At 52.8% G+C, this 23020-nt stretch overlaps 1 protein-coding gene across 1 annotated transcript in view; it reads right to left on the bottom strand.

Moving 5' to 3' along the window:
- Positions 1-19925, bottom strand: part of PLXDC1 (plexin domain containing 1) — a gene marked incomplete at its 5' end in the record, with an annotated part of 61289 nt that extends 41364 nt beyond the window's left edge. The window contains 2 exons of the mRNA XM_079905542.1: positions 11145-11326; positions 19850-19925. Of these exons, the coding sequence (XP_079761668.1) occupies positions 11145-11326; positions 19850-19925 (258 nt within the window). The remainder of the gene's footprint in view (positions 1-11144; positions 11327-19849) is intronic.
- Positions 19926-23020: the final 3095 nt, after the last annotated feature.

Raw genomic sequence — 23020 nt, forward strand, 5'->3', positions numbered from 1 at the left:
CGTGCCGGTTAGAATGGCACGCCAGGAAGCTGAATCCTACCCAGGACATGCTGAGGGGAATGCTGGGGGAACGGGCATCCTACTCCCCGCCTCCACCGTTCTAGGAGGCGTTACAAGGCCAGTAGGAATGTTTCCTAGATCCCTGCTACTCAGAGTCTGGCCCAGAGACCAGCAGCATCAGCATCACCTGGGAGCTCAGCAGAAATGCAGAGTCCAGGGCCCAACCCGAAACCTGCTGGATCAAAATTCGCATCTGAACAAGCTTCGTAGGGGATTATTTTGCACAGTAAAGCTTGAAGAGCGCTGGTTAAGAAGCACCCTCTGTCTGGACCAACGCATCACTCATTTATGTTTCTGAAGACTCCAAGGACAGAAAGACCTGGGTTCTTGTCCTGGCTCTGCCACTCACTAGCTGTGCAACCTTGGGCAAGCACTTCACCTCTCTGTTCCCAGATAGTATTAGAAACACCTGCCTCCTGGGGTAGTTGGGTGGATGAAATATAAGGCCACAGAGTGAGGCCAGCGCTCAGGGAGGGCTCCTTTAGTTCCCTTACCTCATTCATCCACATGATGACCTCCATCTACCCTCTGGAGGTATTTACGCCTCAGGCTGAAATGAACCACCTGGAACACTTGTCATCACAGAAGTGCGGAAAACAGGTCCCCTGGACTAACCCGGGAAGGGAGGGACCCAGCCTAGACAAAGGGGTATTTGCATGGTGCTGAGGGCCTGGGGTAAAGAGGTGCCAGGGTGGGTGAGGCTGACCTGAGGAGGTCCTGGAAGTGGGGATTTGCACCAGGCTTGGAAAGAGCGTGTGAGCTGGCTCTCTAGACAAAGCATTTTTTAATACCCCTCACGCTTCATGGAAAGGAAAGAAGCATCTTATCCTGACACTGATTCTACATGTGGGCTTTTGGAGGATATCAGTCAACCAGAGATTTTGATAGCATCAATGTATATCATATAACCACAAAGAATTAGGAAATAAGGAAAGACAAAAACAGGCCACCCCATCTCTCACCTCGTCCTGTTCTGCCGTATTTCCTTCTAGTCTTTTTCCTATGAATGTAATTTCACGCGGTTATAATCCTGCCGACTATCCAGTCGTGTGGACGGCTTCTGTCATATTTCATGATATCTGAAGCAGTTTTTGATGTTGAACATGGTCCTTTAACCATCATCTGTAAAGGCGTCATGGCCATCTACTCAGAAGAAAACCCACAATTTTATTAACTTCTTCCTTACTCTTGGGCACTTAGGTAGTTTCCAGCTTTTATGCTCTATTTTTCTATTTTTAAATACTACTGTGATAAATTTGTTGATACACTTTCCATGTCCCGGATTATTGCCCCTGCTTCAAAGCCTTGGCTATAAAGCAGAACTTCTCAATCTTTAATGTGCATACAAATCACCTGGGAATTAGATTCTGATACTGCAGGTCTGAGGGGCCTGACCTGCATTTCTAACAAGCTCCCACCATACGTTGAGGAGTCGTGAGGATATGAAGGGTAGCCCCTGAAGTTTCAAGGCCAGGAAATCCTCTTTTGTTGCTGGGATCCCATTTTTGTACTTCCAGCTAAGATCTGGGGGAAAAAGCACTACCCTTTTTTTCCGAGACCTTTCTGGTTAACTTTTCAACTGATTAGTTCAACCGATTTTTATAACAACTCTATGAGGCATTCTCAGTCCCACCTTACAGATGAGGAAACTGAGGTTTAGAGTGATGACATGGCAAAGATACACACTATCTTCCATATTGGGACCAGAGTAAGATGACCAACTGTCCCGATGTACCTGAGACTGAGGGGTTCAATGCCAAAATCAGGACCATCCTGGGAAAACCGAGATGGTTGGTCACCTTGACCACAGCCTAATTCAGAGTCAGCTAATGTTTATCATTTCCAACCCTGGGCGCCTTTATGTAGATTACTGTATGACACCTTTGCAAGTACACTTAGGCAATATAGCATCGCCATTTGACAATGAAGAAATGAGCTCAGAGGGGTTAAGAAATTTTCCCAAGACAAGGGAATTCCCTGGCGGTCTAGTAGTTAGGACTCCATGCTTCCACTGCAAGGAGGCACGTGTTTGACACCCGGTCGGGGAACTAAGATCCTGCAAGCAGCGTGGTGTGGGCAAAAAATTAAAAAAAAAAAAAAAGAAAGAAAAGAAAATTTCCCGGGACTTCCCTGGTAGTCCAGTGGTAAAGAATCCACCTTCCAATGCAGGAGATGAGGGTTCAATCCCTGGTCGGGAACTAAGATCCCACATGCTGCGGGGCAACTAACCCATGCACCACAACTAGGGAGAAGCCCGAGCGCCGCAACGAAGATCCCGCATGCCTCAACGAAGGAAGATCCCGTGTGCTGCAACTAAGACCCGACGCAGGCAAAAAAATAAGGGAAAAAAATTATAAAAAAAAAGAAAGAAAGAAATTTTCCCAAGACAAACAGCCCAATTTTTTAAATGGGCAAAGGACTTAAGTAGACATTTCTCCAAAGAAGATATACAAATGGCTGACAAGAGCACATGAAAAGATGCTCAACATCATTAGTGATTAGGGAAACTACAAAGCAAAACCACAATGAGATACCAGCTCACATCCACCAGGATGCTATAATTAAAAAAAAAAAAAAAAAAGGAAAATAACAAGTGTTGGCAAAGATGCAGCAAAATGGGAACCCTCATACATTGCTGGTGGGAATGTAATATGTTTCAGTCACTGTGGAAAACAGTTTGAAAGTTCCTCCGAGTTAAACATAGACTTACCCTATGACTCAGCAATTCCACTCCTAGGTATACCCCCCAAGAGCTGAAAATAGGTACTCAAACACATACACATACACATGTTCACAGTAGCACTATTCACAAGACCCAAAGGAAGAAACTCAGATGTCTATCAACAAATGAATAGATGAACATAGCTGTGGATATCCGTATAATGGAAAATATTATTCAGCCATAAAATGGATGAGTCTTGAAAACATTGTGCCAGGTGAAAGAAACCAGACACAAAAGGTCATATATGATATTTCATTCATATATGAACTATCCAGAACAGGTAAATTCATAGAAATAGAACACAGATTGGTGATAACCGGGGACTGAAGGGGGTGAGGGATGGGGTGCAACAGCCTGAAAGGTCCAAGATTTCCTTTTGAGGTGGTGAAAATGTTTTGGAACTCGATAGAGGTGATGGTTGCACAACATTGTGGGTATATTAAATACACTTCACTTTAAAATGGTTAATTTTTTGTTACGTGACTCTCACCTCAACAAGAAGGAAAATCAACCAACCAACCAACCAAACAACCAGCCTGCAGAAGGAAAAGGAAAAGGTCAACCAAAGGGACCTGCGTGGGAGACAGACCGCCTGGGCCTGAGCAGCCAGCAGAGGGCGCTGTGGCACGCTCACCGAGCCGGGCAAGGGAGACCACCGGGACTGAGAACCCATCACATGCCTCGCATTTTGCTCTCGAGTCTCAACCCAGGAAGATCAGTACCTACCCTCCCCTATTTGGGAAATCTGAAGCTAGTAGGGGCTTGAAACGCCAGGTTCATTAACTGAGGGTTTAAGTGTCCAGCCCAAGGTCAGCAGCTGGTACGTGCCGGATGGAAGGCCAAGACTGCGGGACCCTTTCCACAGTGCTGAAGCCTGGACGTCTGGACTCCACCTCCCACCTCCCTGGACACCCATTCTTCTCACAAAATCTCTTATTGTCTGTCGCTTCAAAATTCAGCTCACGACTTTCCCTCCACCCATTCTCCCCCTCAACCCCCAGAAGTCTTCCCCTAACAGCCTTGTCACCTCATCCTTTCCCCTCAGCGCCCGCACTGCCATGGCCGGGTTCTTCCATGAGCAGCGCTTGGGGCTCTTCATGTGTCGATGCTACAAGTCTGTCTGTCCCGTCTCCCCTAGGCCCTTCTGAAGGTCTCCTTTTGGGAACTGCCTCCTTTGGGAGGGTGTAGAAACCAGGAGGGCATTGCACTCACTTGTTCCTCTCGCTGCCCGACTGTCTTGGATGATGTGGTTCCTATCCCACTGTGTGGTCCCTCAGCATTCCTGGGCCTGCCATGGTGGTTGGATGAGCTGGGAAGTTTTGCTTGGGCCAGAGAGGAGAGGAATTCAGGGAAGCTGGGCCAGGAGGAAGACTGGGGTAAGAGGAGGGGAGTCAGAATTTTCTATTAGGGTGTGAACCTGTTCTATTAGGGTGTGAACCTCCAAATTTGACTGCTCTTAAACTTGGTTCCTCCCAAACTGTGACCCAGACATGAACCACAGAACCAAGAAAACCTTTAATTTGGATTTGGAAATCCCCAGGCTTGAAGACATCCCCCTTCAGCCTCCTGGAGAATCAACTGTGGTTCTTCCCGGATTTCTAACTTACCACTATGGCTCTCCCCAATCCCTCCCTCGCCCACAAAATTTCCAGTGTTCCCAGGGCCTCAGGATTGGTCTTGGTGGAAAAATCTCTGGAAAGCTTAAGTCCGGACAAGAATCCTATTTCCACAGGGATGTGGTGGTAGAGTGAGTGTGGGAATAAAATACAAGGAGATGGCTCTGACCAGGGGCCTGCCAGCTCATCCTGGGAGCACAGCCTGGATGCCTCAAGGCCTCCAAAGCAAGAGGGTCTGAGTTGGAAGGAGCATTGTGGCGAGGTCGCCAGGCAGGAAGTGCTGGGCAGAAGGGACTAGGAAGATGGGGTTGGGCCAGAGGGGTGAGAAGGGAAGATGGTCAGAGGGGCCTGGGCCAGAGAAGGCCTGGGATGGGGGTTGGGCAGAGGGGCTGAGGTGAGGGAGCTGGGCCAGAAGGGAAGCTGGGGCCAGGAGGGTGGACTGAGGAACAAAGAAGGGAGATGATGGGGCTCCGGGGTGGGCGGGGGGGAGGCAAAGGGGATGGCAGCCTACCTGCCAGGCCCGAAGCCCCTCGATAACGGCCCCAGAGCAGAGGGAACTAAAGCCTGGTTCCTGTTGGCAGAGATTAGACTGTGATATGGATAAACCGTTGAAAGCCAAGAAAACTTTATGAAACAGAGCAAATCAAACTTGCTGAAATGTCCCCTTCCTTCCACTTCCCTCTTGCTCAGCCCTCTGCTGCCAAGATTGGGTTTCCTTCGGCCAGAGAGACCCCAGCTCTCAGAGACGCTGACCAGAGACACGGGAGAAGCAGCAGTCTCTGGGCCCCTTCCCGGGGCACCTGCAGGGACCAAGGGGGCCCACCATCCAGGGGAGGGTGAGCGCACAGCCCAGGTGGTGTGGAGGTCTGGCTGTGCTGAAGGGGGCGGTCGTCACCATGCCCCATTGACTGCTGCTCAGTGCAAGGCCTAATGGGTTCAAGGCGGGGTAGGAATGGAGCCCAGGCCCCTCTGAGGATTCCGGCACGAGGCCCCCCCGGGTCGCAGTGTGTGCGCACATGTTCCGGCATCTATGGCATGTATAAGCACTGACATTCTCTTATGTGTGTGAGAACCCGGGAGTCAGTAGAGTTTGGTCCTTTGAGGCCACTAAGTCCAACAACTCACCCCAGGCACAACCTCTTCTCTTCAACAACCCTGTCTTTCAAGGCCTCTGGAGATGGAGAAATCCCTACTTCCTTTGTTCCTTCAAAAGAGGAACACCCATCATGCACCAGGCACTGGCTACAGAGCGCTAAGACAGTCTTGGGTCTCATGGTGCCTCGGTTTCAGGGAAAGACAGGCAATAAAAACAAATAAATAGACAATTCAGGGCAGGAAGGGATATGAGCTGTGGAGGATAATAGTCTATTCCCTCTGCCCCAGTCACAGCCCTGCAGCTATTAGGAAACAGCCACATCTAGAAGCTTCTCTATACCAGGTTAAATACCCCAAACTCCTTCAACCACGTTGGACTACTCTGGTTTCTAGAAAGCCATTTGAAAGGGGGTTCAAACCCCTCAGCTGTGGTCAGGACAAGAAAAACCCCACAGGATCCCCAGAGCCCCAACCGTGGTCCCCGGGTTTCTGTGGGTTTTCGTGGGTTTCCATGAACACAGCTGGCTTTCCCACCTCCGTCCGTGGCAGCCACTCCACACTGCTGACTCATCCCAGCCCACAGGCAGTGAGGAGCCCCAAGTCTTTTCCTCATGAACTGCTGCTAAGTCACATCTCTCCCACCTTATTCTAAACGGAAGTGCCAGGATTTCTAATTATCCCAATAGTTTCCTCTGGCCTGAGGCCAGCTATCCACCAGCCTGCCAAGGAAGCCTTCCGGTTCCTAATCTGACATTCTGAGCTCTCTTCCAGCTAAGGGAGAAGCCTGGTCTAGAAGTCTGATCCTCCAATCTTCTGGGCAGGGCTGGGGACACCCCTAGCGCAGTCAGAGGGGCCTCCTGCCAGGGTGGCCTTGCTTCTTCACGTCCACTCTTAATGTGTGGCTACTGAGGGGGCCACAAAGCCCCCAGGATGGTGGAAGTCTTGTGGTCAAGTCCAGCCACATGGTGCCTGAGAAAGCCTCAGCTTCCAGTGTTCAGTTTGGCAACCGATTTTAAAATTGGTTTGAAATGTTACAGCTCCCAAGTTCCCACACCTAGAGAGCCATCAGGATCACATGGGGGGACTTTTAAAGAAACAGATTCCCAGGCTCCAGTGTTTCTCAGCCAATCAGTCCAGGGTGGAGCCCGAGAATTTGAGCTGGTTTTTTTTTTTTTGTGGTATGTGGTCCTCTCACTGTTGTGTCCTCTCCCGTTGCGGAGCAACAGGCTCCGGACGCACAGGCTCAGCGGCCATGGCTCAAGGGCCGAGCCGCTCCGCGGCACGTGGGATCCTCCCGGACCGGGGCACAAACCCATGTCCCCTGCATCGGCAGGCGGACTCTCAACCACTGCGCCACCAGGGAAGCCCTGAGCTGTTTTTTAAGCTCTGGGGTTATTGAATCCATACTGGCTCTTAACGATCCCCACTGCCCTTTCTGAACACCCACAGATAATTGCTTCCAGAAGGCCACGTCTCTGTGGCTCTCTTCTGCAGTGGCCTCTCTGCACAGACTGGACCGTGGCCCTCTGACCATGGTGTCTGGCCCAGAGCAAATACCAGTTCTTTAACCAGTAGCCCAGCAAAGCTGGGGGCTGGGGACAGGGTGAGTTTCCAAGTGTTCCCTTACTTGGGGTACCTCTCCTGCCCTGGCCCTCCATTCCATCAACTCACCATAGCTCCTTGGTTCTGCAGGATGGAGAAGACAGGGCAGCATGGCGGGATTAGGGTGAGGCGAGGGTGGCACTGACCTCGGGTGTAACAGTTAAAGTGGCACCAACAAAAAGAACTTATTTATAAAACAGAAACAGACTCACAGATTCCAAAAACAAGTTTATGGTGACCAAAGGGGAAACGTGGAGGGGAGGGATAAATTAGGAGGTTGGGATTAACATACACACACTACTACATATAAAATAGATAACCAACAAGGACCTACTGTCTAGTACTCAATATTCTGTAATAACCTATATAGGAAACGAATCTGAAAAAGAATGACTATAGGTATATGTATAACTGAATCCTTATGTTGTACACCTAAAACTAACACAACATTGTAAATCAACTATACTCCAATACAATTTTTTTTAATAAAAACATTTAAAAAGCGGCACCTACAGACTCAGTCATCAAGAGAATATTTTAATGCCATATATTTTAAAATCAAATTAGTTAAACTGATGCAGAAAAATCCATGATGAACAAAAGATCAACATTTTAAATAAAGACAGGATCAGTAATGGGGCCAAGCCATGTCTGAGGACGAGGTAAAAGGAAAGATAAGTCACAGAAATGATGCAGAAAGAGAGAGAGTTCAGAGAGTGTATGACCTTGCTCCCTCCGCACCAGGCTGCAGGCTGGCCCTGGTCCGTCTCCCACCCGCACTGGTCCAGCCCCTGTCCGGCACCCCTCCTGCAGAGGCATCACAGCTCTTGCTGCTTTGGGGACCCACCCTCCCTGCCAGCTCAGGCTCACGTGTAGAGGTCTTAGCTGCTCCCTGCTGCAGCTTTTCCTAACGTCTTCTCTTCCTTCACCCTGCCCACACCTGGCCCTCCTGTGTATACTGTCCCTGCATTAAATGGAAAGAAAGAAAGAGAGAGAGAGAGAGAGAGAGAGAGAGAGAGAGAGAGAGAGAGGGAGGGAGGGAGGGAGGGAGGAAGGAAGGAAGGAAGAAGGAAGAAAAGAAGGAAGGAAGGAAGGGAGGAAGGGAGGGAAGAAGAAAAGAAATGATGCAGGAAAAAATATTAAAATTCTAAAAATATCCTTAGAGAGAGAAGCTATTACATCTGTGACACAAGAACAATGGGAGACTGTTTTTAAGAAATGATCAGAAAAGAATAAACAGCTCTTGGAAATGAAAACTATGAAAGTAGAAAAAAAATCGGTAACGTTAAGAAAATAAGGTTGAGAATATCTCCCAGAAAGTGGATCAACAACAACAATTACAAGCAAACTAACAAATAGACAACAAAAAATGCAAAGGGATAGAAACAGAAGAGAGAAGGAAGTCTGGGGATCAATCCCCGAGATGGACATCTAATTGAGGGGTGTGGTAGAAACAGGAGAGTACGTAGAGAAAAGATGATCAAAGCAATAAAACAAGAAGACCTTCCAGAACTGGCGAATGTAAGTCTCTGGGTTGAAACAGTCCATCAAGGGTCCAGTGCAGTGAGAGAGAAAGAGCCCAAACAGGCACTTTCAGAATGCTGGGGTTAAGGGAACACCCCTGAAAGCTTCCAGAGGCGGAGAAAGCAGGCATCTACAGAGATCGGGCGTAAGCGCATCAGACCTCTCAACAGTGACATCAGAAGCCAGAAGACCATGTGAGATGCCTGCAAACTTGGGAAGGAAAATTATTTTTAATATAGAATTCTATATTCAGCCAAACCATCAATCAAGTGTGAGGATACAATAAAGGCGTTTTCAGATGTGCAAGTTCTCCTCTTCTGTAACCTTTCTCAGAAAGCTAAACAAACAAGGGAATGAAGCGGGAAAGAAAAGACACAGGGTCAAGAGAACAGGGTGCCCAGCAAGGAGAGAGATAAGGGAGTTCCAGGATGAAGGAGAGGGAGGTCCCGGGATGGCTGTGGGCAGGCAGGCGAGCACCCGGCCAGGTTGGAGAAGGATGACGACGGCTGAGAGGTTTCCAAAAAAAAACCCCAAAAAACAAAAACTGACAGGTTTGGCCACACCAAAAATTATATTTAAGGCCAATGGATGTTTAAGATTATATAGCAGTGGACTTCCCTGGTGGCTCAGTGGTTAAGAATCCGCCTGCCAACGCAGGGGACACAGGTTCGAGCCCTGGTCCAGGAAGATCCCACATGCCGCAGAGCATCTAAGCCTGTGCACCACAACTACTGAGCCTGCGCTCTAGAGCCCACGAGCCACAGCTACTAAACCTGCGTGCCACAACTACTGAAGCTCGCATGCCTCGAGCCTGTGCTTCGCAACAAGAGAAGCCACTGCAATGAGAAGCCCGCACACCACAACGAAGGGTAGCCCCCGCTTGCCGCAACTAGATAAAGCCCGCGCACAGCAACGGAGACCCAGTGCAGCCAAGAATTAATTAATTAAGAAAAAAAAAGAATATATAGCCATGGTAAGTACAAAAAACTAAGAAAGTAGGTGGGGATTGGGGGCAAGAAAGGCAAAAATGATGCAAGAAAGTAAACAGTGATATTACCCTGATTGGATTAGTGGTGAACAATATTTACCTGATTACAATAAAAAGCAGAGCATATGGATTTAACAGTTGTATTGAGAGCGTTAAACCCCGCTTGGGGGAGTAGATAAAAGGCATATAAAAGGCACTCTTCATCTACACAACAGGCAACCAACAGATAATGTCTAAATGGATTTATCGACAGGTAGCAGTGTAAGCAAATTACTTAGAAATATGGAGATGACCTCCAGGAGAAGGTGCCCAAAGTGACACCTTCTGAGAGAGGGGTGGGCAGGTCCGGAGGAGAGGGGCGGACTGATGTGTTTTGTTTTCTGATTTTAGCACTATTTGGCCTTTTTTTTTTTTTTTTTTTTTTGCGGTACGTGGGCCTCTCACTGTTGTGGCCTCTCCCATTGCGGAGCACAGGCTCCAGACGCGCGGGCCCAGCCACTCCGCGTGGGATCTTCCCGGACCGGGGCACGAACCCGTGTCCCCTGCATCGGCAGGCGGACTCTCAACCGCTGCGCCACCAGGGAAGCCCTATTTGGCTTTTTTGACTGCATGCGCTTCTTGGATTTAAAAAATTAGTTCCTAACATAAAATAAAGAAATGCCAAGAAGCCCATCCTCTTGTTGTTTCTCTTTTCATAGTTTTTCTGCATCCTGAGAACCCATCCTCTTCACCGGCAGCCGTGCGCGCCTCCACACACAGCCATGGGCACATTCACACTCACACGGTCTCACACACACACACACACACACACACACACACACTCATCTCAGACACAGCAGCTCATGGTGACAGACACACAGGCAAATGTACATAATACACAATAACCCTCAGACATACACATGATTACAGGTTCTCCCACAGACACAGAGGCCCCCATGAGCCTCCCAGGTAGCCAGCTGGGGAGCAGGGCCGGCTCTACAAGGGGCCAATTCCTCCCTGCATTGCCACCCCCAGAACTGCCCCAGGCAGAGGAGGTTTTCTCCTGCAGCATCACCCTAACTGCTTCCTCCACTCGGAGCGCCCTCCCCGGAGGCTGAGCAACCAGAGCCTCTGTACCATGAACCCTCTGGAGCCACATGGTCTGTAGATGGTGCAGAAATGAGGTCGGGGTGGGGCCAGAGCTGGCAGCCGGCTGTGACTAATAATGCCACCTTCATTCAGCTTCTAGTGGAGGCCCTAAGAAGCGGAAGAGTCCAGTGTCAGGAACCCTGCGGACATGCTGTGCATCCTTGAGCAAGTCACTTCACCTCTCTGGGTCCACAAGGAGGTAGGCAAGCCTATGAAGCTCTGAGAGGCCAAGATCTTATGACCCAGGCTTGACCCCACTTCCATCCCCTCTCCCGGGAGCCCTGTCTCCACACCGACGTCCAGGGCCAACCCCAAAGGATACACTTGTGTGTCTGACAAGTGTACATGGGGCACCTGGGGGCCCCCCCACTGCCAATTCCCTCCCGCTTCATGTCCCTCCAGCACTTACCACCACCCTGGTCCCGTTATCCGGCAGTGTGTCAATGGCCAGGGTGCCCCCACCCAGGTCCTGGCTCAGCTGAGTCCTGTCCGGCTCCGACACCTGGCCAGGGATCTCTCGGGCTCTCCGATTCCAGCCCTGCACGGTGGTCCCCTGGACGGCCCCTCCAGAGCCTCGGCCTGCATCCTGACCTGGGAGAACGGGACAGAAAGTTGAGTCCTGACAGTCAGCGTGAAGGCCCTGGAGGGGGACCAGCCTGCTTACTCTGCAGAAGCCCTGATTCCCATGCCGTCATTGACTCTGGGGACACTGACATTCAGGGCAGGAGATACCCAGCATGCACTGAGCTCCACCCACACACTTTGCACAGGAAACACTTTAGCCCTCACTCCAGCCCTCCACCGTAGGTATGATGCTCTCCATTTTGCAGACAGGAATCAGCAGCTCACAGAGGTTAAAGAAGGTCATACAGCAGGTAGGGATGGAGATAAGTTTCCCTTATCTGCCCCCAAAGGGATGATTATTCTCAACTTCACTGGAATCATCTGGGGAGTTTTAAAAATTCCTGCTGTCTGAGTTCCACCCCAGAGATTCTGATATAATTGGTCTGCGGTGTGGCCTGTGCGTGTGGATCCTTAAATGACCCCCCGGAGACCTTTTGAGAAGACCTGGACCTTACACGGCAGACAAGGGTGAGAACAATTGCTCTGGAACATTCCAAACCAGTTCCCTATTTCTCTACCACAAGTGGCACACAATCTCACCTTCCAGGGACTAGAAGCCAGAGAGCAGAGTTCTTTTAGTTCAGGGCTTCTCATCCTTGGTACTACTGACATTTTGGACTGGATAATTCTTTGTTGTGGAGGACTGTCCTATGCATTGCAGGATTTTTTTTTTTTTTTTTTTTTTTTTTTTGCAGGATTTTTGAGCAGCATCCCTGGCCTCTACCCTCTAGATGCCAGTAGCACCTCCTCCCAGGTTGTGACAGTTGAAGATGTCTCCATAGCGGGGACCTCTGTTTAGTCTCATCACTACCTTCAAACACCTTGGGCAAGTCACTTTCCCCATGAAACAAGGAGCTTAGACACCATCAATGATGGCAAATAGATTTCATCTCAAAAGCCATCTCCAATCGATTAGTGACAGCCAGGAGCACTCTAATTGTGAGAATTCTGAGGTTCCATTTGTGTTTAGCAGGAAAGGTTGTCATGATCAATTAGCAATGTCTGCTGCGGGCACAGGATTGGAGAGTGGCTGCACACAGGCCATCTAGCAGCCGTTCCTCGACTTGATGCTCTCTCCAGTTCCCTCTAGGTCATTAAATTTATTCCAAATGACACAGAAACCATGCTTTTCCATTTCAGAAAGACTTATGCCCCCAAAGATGTGTCTTATACGGTCTCTCCAATTGCCACACCCACTATGGACGTGTATATGGGACACAGACCACCAGACGGGTGGAGGCGGCATTCCCTGTGATCTCCATCAGTTTCAGGCCTGCATTGTGTCAGAGGCCCTTCTCCACCTCGACCTGCCCCACCCCCTCCCCAGAGCTCCTGGATGTAGCCCTCTCTCCTAGAGCACCTGCTGGTGGTCTAACTGTGCCTGTCTCCCTGGTAGCCTTGAGCTCCCACAGGACCCTCCCACCTTCCGTAAATGTGTATCTTCGGTGCCTCGCAAACAGTAGGTGCTCAATCACTGCATAATTGAGGACACTCTACTGGGGGTAACTTGGGAGCCATCAGAACAGAGGCTGAGAAAAGGCTTGCCCAGGACCAGGCCTGGGACCGGGGCCAGGACCCTGCTGTGGGGCTCTGGTTTGTCATTAGACATTTTATCCAATTAAGTCATTCTTGGCTGCTGGTGCCTGCTGGATCCTTGCCGGCCCCCTCTCACTCCCCTGCCCCTAATCGCAACCAGATGCTCTGGAAAAGATGGAGAGAGGGTGGTCTCCAGACCCCTTCCCCAAGATGTCCACTGGCTGAGATGGACCTGAGCCCAGTGCTGGGAAGGCAGCCTGCCTGTGGCCCAGACCCCAAGCCAGGGCTGTCTTGCCGCTCTCGGGTGGGGCCCACAGCTGCCCCTGGTGGCAGAACTACTTGTGCTGGGCTGGTCTGCCCAGCTCCCTGGGTCCTCCTGCAAGCAGCCCTCAGGCCTGGGCAGGAACCAGAACAGGAAAGGAGCATGTGCAGAGCAAGGAGAGGAGCTCAGCTGGCCCAGAAAGGGTTGCTGGGGATCTGCAGGCATCACCGTCCTGCAACCGAGAGAGGAGGGAGCCTGGGTGGTGGGGGCCTGAGGCCTGGGGAGAGGGCAGGGAGAGGGGCCTAGCCAGAGCTGGGGCCAGGGAGGGCACACCTGCCACCACAACCTGTGTGACCTTGGACCCATCAGTTTACCTCTCTAAGCCTCAGTTTCCTCATCACGAACATGGGGATGACAATCATGCCTGTGGCACAGGCCACCGTGAGCATCAAGGAAGAAAAATAAATGAGAAGGTTTTTTAAACAAGGAGGGGCTTCCCTGGTGGCGCAGTGGTTAAGAATCCGCCTGCCAATGCAGCGGACACAGGTTCGAGCCCTGGTCCGGGAAGATCCCACGTGCCGCAGAGCGTGCACCACAACTACTTGAGCCTGCGCTCTAGAGCCCGCGAGCCACAACTACGGAAGCCCACGTGCCTAGAGCCTGTGCTCCGCAATAAGAGAAGCCACCGCACATGGACCACAGGGAAGAATAGCCCCTGCTCACCTCAACCAGAGAAAGCCCGCATGAAGCAAAGAAGACCCAACGCAGTCAAAAATTAATTAATTAATTAATTAATTTTTTTAAAAAGTTAATGATATAAACAGGGATGCTCAGGGTCAGAGGCAAAGTGTCCAGGAGGGAGACAGGGGCGCGGGACAGAGAGGGAGGTTGCCGAGGAACCTTGCCCTACTCTGTCCTAACCCTGAATCTTGCCCTCCCAACCCCCGACACCCTGCCCCCTCCCAGTTGGCTAGGATGGGACACCACCCCTTCCGCCTGCAGAAGGAGCCCACATGGCTGGTTGCTCACGCGTGTGTGTTGGGGCCCACATGCACACACACACTTGCCTGAAGGCCTGGGCCCTCCTCCTGCAGGCTCACACACATGTTACACACCTATCCAACCCTCAGCCACCCCCTGCCCTGCCTTCTGCCTTGCCCTGGAGAGCTCCCTCTTCCCAGCAAGAAGCTTCCAGAGCATACGCTAGTCATGGATTCATCCATTCCACCACCCATGGCCCTAAGTGGCATACAGTCTAGTGGGATGTCACAATAGTGACAGTAATGATAAAAATGACAGCTGACTTTTAGAGAATGGGTACTCTGTGCCGGTACTATTCCAAGGGCTTTAAACCCACTAACTCATTGAACCCTCACAGTCACCCTCTGAGAGAGGTGCTAGTTTTAGATCTATTTTACAAATTGGGACACCTAGGCACGAGGACATTAAGGAATCTCCCCAGGTCACACAACTAGTCCAGGACAGGAATTGCACTCAGGCACAGAAAAAGTGCAGGCTCTGCTCAGACCACAGAAGGTACAAGAGGTGACCGGCAATGCCAGGCTGCGTCCTAAGGTGCAGGGGCAGCCCCAGGGCAGAATGCACTGGGTGCCATTGGGTCCGAACCTGGCAGCTTCTCTGGCAGACTGTAGCCCCTGGAATGCAGGGGGACGGTCCAGTGGTAGTGCCCCAACCCTCTTCTGGTGCCCCTGCCCTGCTCCAGGGCAAAAAGCAACAGGCTGACTTCACAAGGCCTGGTCACGCAATCCCAGCGCCTGGGCCAAGCCACCTTCATCCCATGCATCACACAAGCTTGCCATTCCAGCCTCATGGCCACCACTCAGTCCTGGCCACCGTCACCTCTTTCCTGGTGGCAACTTCAGCCCCCACCCTTAATGCCCTCGGGCTAGTCTCCCACACGCCTGCCAGGGCATCCTGTCCAGAGGACAGACTTCGTTCCATCTCCCCCATGCTCCCCGCTCGCCATGACCCTTCGGCTGAAAGCCCAGCTCCTCCCCTCAGCACTTGAGCCCCTTCATGACGGGATCCCTGCTGGCTCTCCAGCCTCCCATCTTCCTAAAGCCCTTTGCAGGACGCAGCCCTACTCTCCCTGGCCACGAGGCTTCACACATGCAATTTTCTCATCCTAGATCACTCTGCTCCATAAATAAATCTTTCTCCTAATGAGCTCTTGCTCATCCTTCAAGTCTCATGAGATGTCACTTCTTCCAAGTGCCTCCTCTGACATTTCTGCCCCTCACCCCAAATGCTACATGCACCGTCCCAGCCCTGATCCTGACATATTGCTGCTACCTGTGCCACCACAGGCTCTAGGTGCCTGACATAGAGCAGATGCTCATCAAACACACATGGACGATGGAAGGAAGGAAGGAGGGAGGAAGGGAGGGAGGGAGGGAGGGAGGAAGGGAGGGAGGGAGGGAGGGAGGGAGGAAGGAAGGAAAGGAGGGAGGGAGGGAGGAAGGAAGGAAGGAAAGGAGGGAGGGAGGGAGGAAGGAAGGAAGGAAAGGAGGGAGGGAGGGAGGAAGGGAGGAAGGAAGGGAGGGAGGGAGGGAGGGATGAAGGGAGGGAGGGAGGGAAGGAGGGAGGAAGGGAGGGAGGAAGGGAGGAAGGGAGGAAGGGAGGAAGGGAGGAAGGGAGGAAGGGAGGGAGGGAGGAAGGAAGGAAGGAAGGAAAGGAGGGAGGGAGGGAGGAAGGGAGGAAGGAAGGGAGGGAGGGAGGAAGGGAGGAAGGAAGGGAGGGAGGAAGGGAGGGAGGAAGGGAGGGAGGGGGAAGGGAGGGAGGGAGGGAGGGAGGAAGGAAGGAAGGAAGGAAAGGAGGGAGGGAGGGAGGGAGGAAGAGAGGAAGGGAGGGAGGGAGGGAGGGAGGGAGGGAGGGAGGGAGGAAGGGAGGCATCCTTAAATGTCCTGAGTACCTGCAACCCACAGGGTTGAAAAGACTCTTCCCTCATGGCACAGCCTCACCAGAAACCCTCCCTATAGTATCACAGCAATAAAAGCACAGGTTTGGGGGCTTCCCTGGTGGCACAGTGGTTGGGAGTCCGCCTGCCGATGCAGGGGACACAGGTTCGTGCCCTGGTCCGGGAGGATCCCACATGCCGCGGAGCGGCTGGGCCTGTGAGCCATGGCTGCTGGGCCCGCGCGTCTGGAGCCTGTGCTCCGCAGCGGGAAGTTATAAAAAAAAAGCACAGGTTTGGAATCAGACAAGCTTGAGACTGAACTTTGAATCTATCGCTTATTGACTATGACTCTGGACAAACTGCATAATCTCTCTAAGCCTCAGTTTCCTCCTCTGGAAAATGGAAATGATAAAACCTACATCGGGCGAGTCATTTTGAGTCTTAAATAAAATAACGTGCACTAAGCACCCAGCAGAGTCCTCCTGCCTTTCCTGGGATTCACGTGACGAGCAACTTTCTGAGGGGCCCGGGGAAGGCTCCAGACCCTGAGCTGAAATCCTGCCCCTCAGTTACAAAGTCCCCAACTGCACCCTCTCCCCTCCTGCTGGCAGGCAGAAACCCACTGAGGACCCTGATCTGGGGAGAGAGAGGGAGGCATGAGGAAGGGGCAGGGAGAGATGGCCAGTAGCTCAGAAGAAAAGAGGGGAGGAGAGGAGAAGAGTTTGCCTCTCTGAGTTTCTCTCAAAGGGACAGACTGGGGTCTGTGACCCCCTCTGATTCATTCACTCACTCAGTACATGTTTATTGAGACCCTACTGTGTGCCAGGCACCGTGCTGGGTGCTGGGGCAATAACAGGGGACAGGCAGACACAACCCCCGTGCCCACGAAGATTCTAGTCGGGAAAGACACACACAAGATGAGTAATTCAGCAAACGAGACAACGTGAGGCAGTGAGAAGGGCTGTGAGGGAAACAGAAGGACGAGAGGGCTGGGGATTGTTGCTACTCTGGACAGAGCCCTCAGGGTGAGCCTCTCTGAGAGGTGGCCCTTGAGCTGATGGAGACCTGGACAAAGAGAAGCCAGGGGACAGATCCCAGGGGACAGCAGCCTGAGGGTTTTGGGGGATGGCCGCAGGCAGAGTGAGAGCAGGGGTGGAGGTGGGGAGGGGCTGTTCGATGGCCACTGTGAGAAATCTGGATTTCAGTCTCGCTCTGCTTGGAGGTCCCTGGTGAGCAAGGAGGAGGCCGGAAGCAGAGTCAGAGCTTCAAGGGGCCCTAGAGGCAATCTGGTCCAAACCTCATTTTATGGATGGGGAAACCAAGGGTCAGAGAAAGGAGGAAGTTGCCAGGGTCACCAGGGGTCGGTGCTGGCCCTGGTCTCCTGACAGCCAGGAAGTCACGTCCAGCTGCCTTTTCCTTCTCTGTCTGCTGTAGGCACTTCCGGTTTCCCCTGGACCAGACCCTGAGTGCCACCACCCCAACGCTCCCCCGTGCACCCCCGTATCTTCCTGTCTGTCCATCTGTCTGTCTATCAGCCTCTGCTGGTCTCGCCACCTGACTATATCTTTGGGTCACTCATCTTTCTCCTGCTCCCATTTTAATGATAGACGAAGTTTCAAGGCTCCACTAAACAAGCCAATTCATTAAGTGGGAGGGGAGATCTCAGCTTCCTCCTGAGCCCATCCCCACCGCAGCGCGGAAGGCTTGGAGCCTTGCGGCTGGAGGGCGGCACCCCTCAGGTCCAGCTCCCAGCTGCCCTTTCATCATCACCAGGGCTCCACCACCATTCGGAGCAACCCTCCCCCAGAATGTCCCACCCCACATCTCTTCTCCCCAGAAGACATCCCTCTGCCTCCACACAGGGCCCCCCTCAAATCCAGCCTTCCCTTGTGAAAAAAGCACAGCACTGGGAGTAACAGCTGCCCCCGCTGGCTTCTTAGCGCTTCCTTAGGTCTAACCAATCTCTCCTGCTGCAGAGAAAGTCCATTTCTCCTGGCTGAATGTCTGTCAAAGCCGAGGAGACAGGGTGTCCTCTACTGAGAGATGTGATTCAAATCTCTGTCTGCCCCCTCTTTTTGACCTCCCAGGGTATCTACTCTTCCAACCCAACTCTGAAAAGGCAGCCCTCAGCCAGGCCTGGGTCTGGCCCCCATGGCCCAGCACATCCTTGTTTCCTCCCAATGCCCCCTTCCCCAACCCTCTCCATGGTTCTCCCAACTCAGTCAGGTTCAGAGCCGTCTCTCATCCACCCAGTCACATCCTAAGTTCAGAAGATGCCACCAGGTTGGGTTTGCAAAGGACCTCAAAAATTGACCTGTCCAACCCATTCCTTTTTATATTGAGATCTAAAAAATTGTTTTCAATTACCCCATACACATCCTAACAAATCTGAAAAGGAAAGACAAACATTAAAAAAGAAAAAGATCTCTCATAATCCCACCACCAAGAGTTAAAAATTTTGCCCACAGCCTCACTTTATAAGGGAGGAAATAGGCCCAGAGAAGGAAAGAAACTTGCTCGAGGTCACACAGCAAGTGAGATGCTGGGACTAGAAACCAAGTCTCTGGCCACTCTCTGCGTGGTGTCTCTGAAAACTGGTGGCTCTTCACCAGCAGCCTCTTGCCATATCAGCCTCCACTGTCCTCTGCCCACACCCTCCTTCTCAACAGGGACCCAGGCCTGTCTCAGCTACATTCAGGGATCATTAAAGTCAAGCACACTGTCACTGACGCTTTGCCTGATGACAGCACACCCCTGAGACACAGCAGCCCAACTACAGCATCACCCTCGCCAAACCCTCCACCTGCTCCATCCATCTGGGGGACATGCATGCCAATGAGGCATGGAGTACTATCTTCCCAATTCTCTCTGTCAAGAGGCTTGACTGCAGTTACCCACATCCCCAACCCCAGAGAAGTTCTATGTACATGAGGAGGAAAGAGGCGAATGTAAAATTACTTGTTGAAAAATGCTTCTCCTTTTATAACAGGAGGGACTCAAGGTAGATCTCAGAAAGGACTTCCACGTAACAGCGATGATTGTAGAGAACTGCTGTGCGGAAGAGGAGTGTGCAAGATAGGACACCCCCACCCCCCAATCTAGAACCAGAGAAGCTAACGGCCAAGGACCACCAGGGCAGAGCAGAGCAGGAGTGACAGGAGGACCCTGGAGGCTGGGGGTGGGGGAGTGGCAAGTTGCTTCTTTCTGGGTCCTGCTCTCCGAGTACCAAACGGAGAGAGGAAGGCGTCAGGCCCGTAGTGCCCTTGTTGGAGGAAAGATGCTGGGTCTCCTCCATCCTCCTGGCTGCTCCCACCCAGCCCCCAGCCTGGGTCAGCTTGGGAGTGGGGGCAGGGAAAAGAAAAAGGAGGCAACACTGGGACAGGAGGCACCCCAGACTCCGCATCTCATCAGAATTCAGCCTCATCCGGTGTGACCAGGGGTCCCTAGGTCTCGCCCACTGCCCCCTTTGGGGCCAGAGCCCACTGCCTTATAGATCCCCCTCTACTAGGGTCCCTCCAGTGTCCTTCCAGGAGGGAAGGAGAGCTCGGGGCATCAGTGTCTGACGCTTTCTCCCTCACTCATACACCCTGTGTGTTTAGAAAAGTGGGGTCCCTGTCCACCTGCCACAGTCCACAGGGCGCCCGGCCTCCCGCAGACACGACCCCCCGGCGCCCCAAACATCGCCAGCATGCCGGTACCTGCCCATGCCCACGCCCGCCTACCTGCCCCCCGACCCCCGCCCCGATCCACCTCAGCCAACTCCGGCCAGTCCTACCTGCTCCGGGCTGGGGGCTCAGCCCCCGGGCAGCCTCCCTGAGCACCAGCACGAGGAGCCAGAGCTCGGCCCTCATGGTGGGGGCCAGGCCCGCCCCCGGCCCGCAGCTGCCCCGGCCGGGCTCTGGCGGCGCGGTCCCCCGGGCTGGCAGGCGGAGGGGTGGGCGGCGGAGCGGCGGCGGAGCGCGAGGCCGGCGAGAGCGGCGAGAGCGGCGAGAGCGGCGAGAGCGGCGGAGCGCCAGCGGGCGGCGAGCGAGCAGCGCGGCCTCCCGCAGCCGGGACCGGGGAGGGGGCGGGGCGGGGGGCGCGGCGCCTCCAGAGCTCGCCCTGAGGCTTCCCCAGCCCTCCCAGCCCTGCCCGAGCGCTCCCCGAGAGCTCCCGCGGCCGCTCCCTAGGCGGGGGGAGGGGGGGCAGCGGACGCAGGAGGGGGACAGGGCGGGGGACCCTCGGGCTGGAAGAACCCCCGAAGAGCACCAGCTACCCCCACACCGCACCTTAGCTCCTGCCTCCCTTCCCCTCCTGACTCCCTGGGGGAAAGCGGTGGAGAAAAGGCTCGAGAGGCCAGACCTCTTCCTCGGACCATGAGCTCCTACCACCCACCCCCCGACCCAGCTCCACCAGGCTTCCCGACTTTCTGGGCTGTTCCACGGAGTTGTGTGGGTTTCTGATGCCCACCCCCACCCCAGAATCTCCCCTTGCAGCAGAGGCCTGAATTCCACGCCCTCCCGTGGCTCCTCTCCACTTTATCCCACCCCCATCCCCCATGGCCAGCAGACAATTGCCTTGTCCCCATTGTCTTGCCCCCCAGCCCAGCAGACATGGAGGTGGAGGGGGCCTGGCTCACCCCTACTTTGAAATAACCTGGACCCCTTCCCACCCCCAGGAGGTAACCGAGGCCACCCTCCTCTCCGGGGACCCCAGGCCTCCTCAGGGCCCGACCCAGTCAATCTTCAAAGCCAGTCCCAGAGCAAGGAAATGTCTCACCCCAACTGCCACCACGTTATAGCAGCCTCTGGGGATAGATTCCCCCCCACCTTTTTTTTCCTACCACAACAGAATAAAATACCTGCAATTTAGGCTATTTAATAGACGGCAGGGAATCAGGTCAGGACACGGAGGTGCCTCTTCCCTCCCCGACCTACTTCGTACGACAGCAAGAAACTCGAGCGCTGGATGGAGGGAGATAGAGGGGCGAGGGGGGCGCCCTGACATATACGGGGCTGGGGTCCTAAAGACTCTCTAATCTTTCAGAATCCCAGTTCCTCCTTCCTCGGGACCCAGGGTCCCAGAAGCGACCTCCTCCAGTCCTAAGGCCTCTATTCAATTACAATGGGACAAGACAAGGCCCATCTGTAAGTTCTTCTTCTTGTCTCATTTAAATTACTATTTTGCCGACTCTCAGGATCAAAAAGACTGCTGCTTCCAGCTGTAGCTTCTTGCTGCCCTCTAGTGGGCACATGACGAGCCGCAACGCGCCTGTTCTGCGGTTTTCCTCACTTTTCTGGTCCTGGCCTGGAGCTGCCCGCGACCTCCTACTGCAGCCGGGCAGGTTCACAAGTCTTTGCCCCTACCTTCCGAGAGGTCAAAGTGAGAGGTCCCAGGACGAAATTCCAGCTCCGGCACTGATTTCTTTGTACATTCCCCCGTCCGGGATGCCCCGCGGTCTGTTTTAAAAGGTCTCTTAATAAGAACTCAGGCTGAAACAGCAACTTGGAAATAATTAGAAGCAAACGACCTGTAATTTTTTTTAATGTAAGCTTCTAGAACTTGAGTGTACATCAGAATCACCTGGAGGGCTTATTAAAACATAGATTTCTGGGGCCACCCCCAAGCTCAATAGAGATAGGGACGAGAATCCGCATTTCTAACACGTTCCCAGGTGGTGGTGCTGTTCTCGGTACCACATTTCGAGAGGCACTGCTCTAGAATTCCTGTATTTCGTACTCTCGCCGCTCCTCATCTGCCCAAAATAGAGGTGGCGGAGGAAATGTCAACACAAAATTGTGGAAGGAAAAAAAAAGCTGTAAAGAAAATAGTTGCTAGAGAATCGGAGTCCGGTGCCTTTAAAAAGGCGCTGAGGGGGCACCCGGATTTGAACCGGGGACCTCTTGATCTGCAGTCAAATGCTCTACCACTGAGCTATACCCCCTCTTGTGGCAACGCTAGGCAGATGACTTGTTAGTGCTTCTCTAGCGCAGGCGCTGTGCTGGACGCAAGAACAGAGGTGAGGTCCAAGAGATGGAGAGAAAATGAATCTCAAGAGATTACTCATCTGGGTGCAGGGTTTGTTTCCTGAAGCTCTGAACTAAAGAATTCTAATGATGTAAGAAACTTGCAGTTTGAGAATGTGGGAGGGGAAGTCCCTAGAGATTCCACACTTCAGGGGCCTTCCTTTGGGCCTGGGTGCCCCTTTCCTGCCCTGCTAGAGTTCCCTTAGCGTTTCTCTTAGCGCCCACTTCTCCATCCTACACGCTCTCGTAGACTCCTCTCGGCCTTCCTTCCCTAGCCCGAGCCCGGCCCTTAGAGACTCAGCTTCTCTTGTTCCCAACAGCAATTGGGGTCCCCGGGCAGGGCCACCTGCGGGTGCTCCCGCTTCCACCCTACCATTACGAGAGTGGGCCTTTGTACAATCCACCGGCAGACTGAGGACACGATCTGGCAGGGCCGGGGACTCCACTCCACCCACGCCCGACTGCAAAACGGGTCAGCAGTGCTGGAGGATCCTTCCCCTCGCGTTTGTAAGTAAACTTCAACGTGTGCATTGCAAGACCAAGAAAACGCGAAAAGTCTTGCACAGAGAGGGGGCACCCGGATTTGAACCGGGGACCTCTTGATCTGCAGTCAAATGCTCTGCCACTGAGCTATACCCCCATCCTCCTGCTACCCTCCAGTGAGAATGAATTTCCGTGGAATACGGGGATGATATTACCTTTGAACTATTGTGTTTCTCTTTGAAAATAATCTAGTGAAAGGAAAATAGAATCTGAACGGCGATGTTTAGAATTCCTGAGTTCTTTCTCCACAATCACGCCTTATGTAAACCACAAGGTTAAAAAAATCCTGAGCCCTCTATATCTGTGTCCAGCCTCTCACAGAGATGTCACTACCTGACTTGGGAAGGGAAGAGACCCCACTGATCTCAGGACCATCCCAGGTCTTCTGGGATAATAGC

The sequence above is a fragment of the Stenella coeruleoalba genome (assembly GCF_951394435.1).
Source record: "Stenella coeruleoalba genome assembly, chromosome: 19".
Classification (NCBI taxonomy): domain Eukaryota; kingdom Metazoa; phylum Chordata; class Mammalia; order Artiodactyla; family Delphinidae; genus Stenella; species Stenella coeruleoalba.